General features: G+C 37.5%; 1 protein-coding gene across 1 annotated transcript; it reads left to right on the plus strand.

Moving 5' to 3' along the window:
* The first annotated feature begins 374 nt into the window (after positions 1 to 374).
* On the plus strand, positions 375 to 2,033 carry GK2 (glycerol kinase 2). The gene has a single exon (XM_003790056.2). It carries the CDS (start codon positions 375 to 377, stop codon positions 2,031 to 2,033), a length of 1,659 nt encoding a protein of 552 aa, XP_003790104.1.
* The last annotated feature ends 4,195 nt before the right edge of the window (positions 2,034 to 6,228 follow it).

The raw sequence follows: 6,228 nt of genomic DNA on the forward strand, positions 1-6,228 counted from the left end.
TGATCTCCAGCAGATTTGCACGGTAAGAACTGTTGAAGGATATCTTACTAGCAGAAAGAAAAGCTACCAGCCAGGAAAGCCTCATTAGCCAGAAACATAGATCCACACAAAATAATTACATTAATAAATACATGATTTTTTTTAACGTAAATGCCCTTAATATGATTGGGTCGCTGTGGGTGGGGCCTAGGCTGGAGGGGCGGGGTGAGAAGGCGCAGCGCCAGCGCCAGTAAAGGGCAAAGGTCGCGTAGCCCCGCCTCGCCTTAGTAGTGGCTTTCCTGCGCCTGCGCCTTGCAGCCCTGACGCGCTGCGCACCCCCGCCGTCGCCCGGGAAACCGGCAGTGCTGCGACACGGAGCTCAACTGTGGCGGCTCATGGCAGCCCCCCAGAAACCAGCTGCCGGGCCGTTGGTGGGGGCCGTGGTCCAGGGCACCAACTCCACTCGCTTCCTGGTTTTCAACTCAAAAACTGCGGAACTACTTACTCATCATCAAGTGGAAGTAGCCCAGGAGTACCCCAAAGAAGGATGGGTGGAACAAGACCCGAAGGAAATCCTGCAGTCGGTCTATGAGTGTATAGAGAGAACGTGCGAGAAACTTAAGGAGCAGAACATCGACATAGCCAACATAAAGGCTGTTGGCGTCAGCAATCAGAGGGAAACCACCGTGGTGTGGGACAAGCTAAGCGGGGAGCCGCTCTATAATGCCGTGGTGTGGCTTGATCTAAGAACCCAGTCGACTGTGGAGAGCCTTTCAAAGAAAATCCCGGGCAATAATAACTTTGTCAAGTCTAAGACAGGCCTTCCACTCAGCACTTACTTCAGTGCAGTGAAACTTCGTTGGATGCTTGACAATGTGCTAGATGTTCAAAAGGCTGTCGAAGAAGGAAGAGCTCTTTTCGGCACCCTCGATTCATGGCTCATCTGGAGTATGACAGGAGGAGTAAACGGAGGTGTGCATTGTACAGATGTAACAAATGCAAGTAGGACAATGCTTTTCAACATCCATTCTTTGGAATGGGATGCAGAGCTCTGTAAGTTTTTTGACGTTCCAATGGACATTCTTCCAAATGTCTGGAGTTCTTCTCAGATCTATGGCCAAATAAAAGGTGGGACCTTGGAAGGTGTGCCAATATCTGGGTGTTTGGGGGATCAGTCCGCTGCATTGGTAGGACAAATGTGCTTCCAGGAAGGACAAGCCAAAAGCACATATGGAACAGGCTGTTTCTTACTGTGTAATACAGGTCGTAAGTGTGTGTTTTCTGAACATGGACTTCTGACCACTGTGGCTTACAAACTAGGCAAAGACAAGCCAGTACATTATGCCTTGGAAGGTTCTGTTGCTATAGCTGGTGCTGTTATTCGTTGGCTAAGAGACAATCTTGGAATCATAGAGACCTCTGAAGAAATTGAAACACTTGCTAAAGAAGCAGGTACTTCTTATGGCTGCTACTTTGTCCCAGCCTTTTCAGGGTTATATGCACCTTATTGGGAGCCCAGTGCAAGAGGGATAATCTGTGGTCTCACTCAGTTTACCAATAAATGTCATATTGGTTTTGCTGCATTAGAAGCTGTTTGTTTTCAAACCCGAGAAATTCTGGATGCCATGAACCGAGACTGTGGAATTCCACTTACTCATTTGCAGGTGGATGGAGCAATGACGGTCAACCAAATTCTTATGCAACTACTAGCAGATATTCTGCACATTCCAGTGATAAAGTCGTCTATGTCTGAAACAACCGCACTGGGCGCTGCCATGGCAGCAGGAGCTGCAGAAGGAGTAGGTGTCTGGAGTCTTAAACCCGAGGATTTGTCTGTCATTGGGATGGTCCGATTTGAACCACAGATCCAAGCCACAGAAAGTGAAATTCGTTACTCTACATGGAAGAAAGCTGTGATGAAGTCAATGGATTCTGTTCCATCTCAGTCTCCCCAAGAAGACTTTTCTATCTTCTCTAGTCTGCCTTTGGGTTTTTTTATAGTGAGTAGCATGGTGATGTTAATTGGAGCAAGATACATCTCAGGTATCCCATAATAGTAACAACCCTGGAGTCCTGAGATCTGAGCTTTTCACATAATGAAAGAATCCAGACTTTCTGTCTCTTAATGTGCTGACACTGTTATAGACTCTGATTTTTTCTTCTAAGATACTTGCTACATGACCTATGAGAATTCTACAAGTAGGCATATGGTTTGAAATAAAGAAAACAGCAGCACTGTTAGAAACATGTGGTGTATTTTTTAACATCAACATTTAAGGTTAGACCAGTTGTCTTGAGGGCTGTCACCTTCCGTTGCCACAACATTCTGCTCCTTTCTTTCTAAATTATAAGATTTTCAGATTCTACCCATGGAATGTCTTATCACACATATTCTAAACATAAACGTACGTATGGACTTAGATTTGGTTCTCTGTGCTACACACACTGGACCCTTAAATAATCTACTAAAACTGAGGGACTTTTGTTGTTGTTTTAAAGAGACTCAACAAGTCCATTTTGCTACAAATTAGAAAGACCATAATATCTTCAGTGAGTATTTAATGAAAACATGGAAATACTTGCTAAATTCTCACAATAGAAGTTTAGTATTCTCATAGCTTAGTTTCCCAAGAAATATTTGCCACATTGAAATTCTTTAGACTTTATATGATCTCACTAATTACACTAAATTGTTATGTAAGTCTAGGAGAAGGATCCTTTTTCCTCTTATATTTTTATTCAACTTTTTTTTGTATGCGTATGCCATATACAGCGTGTCCATGAAGTTTGTGTGCGATTTTAAATTTCACACTGTTTTAAATTGCACACAGACTTCATGGACACCCTGTATAACAGCACATTTATGAATTCAGAGCACACAATAGCCAGTAGGTTGTAACAAGGATAGTCCTAGGCATACAGAAATATTTTAAGGGAAACAGCTATGCACATTTTAGAGCAGTGAATATGTATACATATTATTTATCAGGAGAAACTTTTTCTTAGAATTTATTTTAAATTTAATTATATGGTTTCTTTGGGGGGGATTGAGACAGAGCCTCAAGTTGTCACCCTGGGTAGAGTGCTGTGGCATTACAGCTCACAGCAACCTCCAATTCCTGGGCTCAAGCTATTCTCCTGCCTCTGCCTCCCACATAGCTAGGACTACAGGCACCCGCCACAATGCCCGGCTATTTTTTGGTTGCAGCCATCATTGATTGGCAGGCCAGGCTGCATTCAAACCAAACAGCTCAGGTGTATGTGGCCAACGCCTTAGCCACTTGAGCCACAGGTACCAAACCTAATTATATGTTTTATGTTGAAACAAAATACGTATTATGAATTCAATAATATTTCTTATAAAATATTTTTATTTAATTGTCTTAGTTGGATATATGCTGAAAAAAGAATGACGGAAAACCACAGTATATATTGTTTTCAAGCAGGAAAAAAATAAATGTTTAAACAAAAATAATAATATAAACCATAAAGTTTAAGCATGCATAAAAGGGAACAATAATAGCAAAGAAAGGTGTAAATGAAAGTGTAATATTTTGAAATTTATACACGGCAAGTGGTATAATATCACTTAATGAAATAAAGATGCGCACAATAAATAACACAAAGTTATAATTAATAAGAATAGAGTTTGAACTAGAAAAATAGTCCATTTTAAAGAAGGCATAGAAGAGATGAAAAAGGAACAAAGAATGACTAGGAAAGTAGAAAACAATCACAGGAAAATATATTTAATATTAACCTTACCAATAAGCACATTAAATGTAAATGGTTTGATTACCCCAATTAAAAAAGCAAGATAGGCATATTGGATTTAAAAAGCTACTTCCAAGAAACTCACTTCATATATAAAGTAAAATAGGCTAAAAGTAAAAGGGTAGAAAAAAATAAAAGTAGAAAAAAAGTACCATATTGATATTAATCAAAAGAAATATAAAAAAGTAAGTTCCAGAGCAAAGAATATTACTACTAATAAAAAAGGTCATTTTTTTAATTCATCAAGAGGACATAACAATCTTAAATGTACCTCCTGATGGACATTCAAAATGTATTTTAAAAGCCCATAGAATTGAGAGAAAAAGTATATAAGGTACAATAGGAAAATGTGACATCTCTTGCTTACCATTTGACAGAAAAAGTAAATAAGAATTTTAAGATTCTAGAAGATTTGAACAATGCTATCCAAGCACTTGACTTAATTGACATTCATAGACGATATCACCCAAGAATAGGACAATATATACTTTTCAAGTGCATATAATACAATTACCAAAATAAACCATGTTCAGACCATAAACCAAGCCTCAAAATTAAAAAAAAAATTATTTCACACAAAGTATGCTATCTGAGCACACTGGAGTTATAAATCAACAAAAGAAAGATCTCTGGGGAAAAAAACTCCAAATATTTGGAAACTAAAAAACATTGTAATAAGCCATAAGTTAAAGAGATAAAGATCAAAAACAAAGAATTTGGAATTGAACAAAAATGAAAATACAACATATTAAAATTTGTGAAGTATTAAAGCAGTACTTGGGGAGAAATTAGAATTAAAAGTCTGTATTAGAACAGAGAAAAAGTCTTAAATCAATTATCTCCATTTCTACCTTAAGAAACTGGAAATAGAGTAATAATTAAACACAGAGTAAATAGAAATAATAAGGATGACAGCAGTAATCAATGACACAGAAAATAGAAAACAATGACAAACATTAACATAACCAAAATTTGGCTATTTTGGAGTATAAATAAAATTGATAAGCTTTGAGCTACAGTGTCAAAAAAAGAGAGAGAGAGAGAAGACACAACTCAATATTAGGAGTGAAAATAACACCATTACAGGTCCTAAGACATTAAAAAGAATACAGAAATACTATGAAAACTTGATGCCAATAAGTTTGACAACTTAGATAAAATAAACAAATTCATTCAAAAACAAACTACTAAAATTCAGGAAAAAGTGAATATTATTGGTCCTATATCCCTTAAAAAGATTGAGTTTTTAATGTTAACCAGTTTGATGAAAATATTTCAAATTGTATATAAAAATAGCACACTGTACCCCAGACTGTATCAATGTACACAGCTATGATTTAATAAAAAAAAAAATAAAAAAGATTGAGTTTTTAGTTTTAAAATCTTCCCACAAAGAAAACCCCTAGCTCAAATGCCTTCAACAGTGACTTCTTGCAAACACGTAAGAAAGAAATAGTACAAACTTTTCCAGAAAACCCAAAAGAAGGTAATACAGAGAATTTTCAAACTAATTCTATGAAGCTAGACAGCTAGACTGCTACACTAATTCTATGACAGCATTATCCTGATCCCAACAGCAGAAAAGAAGACATTACAGGGGTGAAATGCTGATCAATATTCTTCACAAACAGAGATGCAAACATTCTAAACTAAATTTTAGCAAAATAGATTTAACAGTGTAGCAGCACAATTAGAAAAATCGGTACTTCACCTTATTAAAAACTAAAAAGAAAAAACTGCATGAGATAGAACACAGTAGCCAAAACGCCTCAAGTGAAAAGGACTAACCACTCCAAATGTTGGTGAAGAGGTAGAAAAACTTAACCTTTCATGTGCTGCTTTTGGAAATGTAGAATGGTACGAACATTTTGACAATATCTTAAAAAATTAAATATACATGTTTCGTATTATCGTAGGTATTTACCTAAGAGAAATGAGAACTTAAGTCCATACCAAGACTTGTTCACAGCACTTACTGTAGCCAAAAACTGCACCCAACTGCCCATGGACAGGTGAGAAGAGAAACTACAGTATATTCATACAATGGAATACTGTTCAGCAACAAAAAGACACGACTACTGGGCAGCACCTGTGGCTCAACAAGTAGGGTGCTGGCCCCATATACCAGAAGTGGTGGGTTCAAACCCAGCCCTGGCCAAAAACTGCAAAAAAAAAAGACACAACTATTGATAAACACCTATCAAAGATGAGTTTCAAAATAATTAAGCTAAGTGAGATAAGCCAGACAAATGTGCTCTGTTTGTGCACATGCGTGTCTAGTATAGGGTCTTGTTCCTATGAAATTATAGAAAATGCAAACTATTGCACAGGGACAAAAACTAGATCAGCAGGTATTGGGAACCTGGGAGGAGATCGGGAGGGGCAGGCAGGTGTAGGAGGCATGATTATTAAAGCGTAAAACAAAAGTTGAGGAATGATAAATACATTCATTATGTTATATAATTATAGTGAGAG

Source organism: Otolemur garnettii, unplaced genomic scaffold (assembly GCF_000181295.1).
Source record: "Otolemur garnettii isolate 467f Iridium unplaced genomic scaffold, OtoGar3 scaffold00039, whole genome shotgun sequence".
Classification (NCBI taxonomy): Eukaryota; Metazoa; Chordata; class Mammalia; order Primates; family Galagidae; genus Otolemur; species Otolemur garnettii.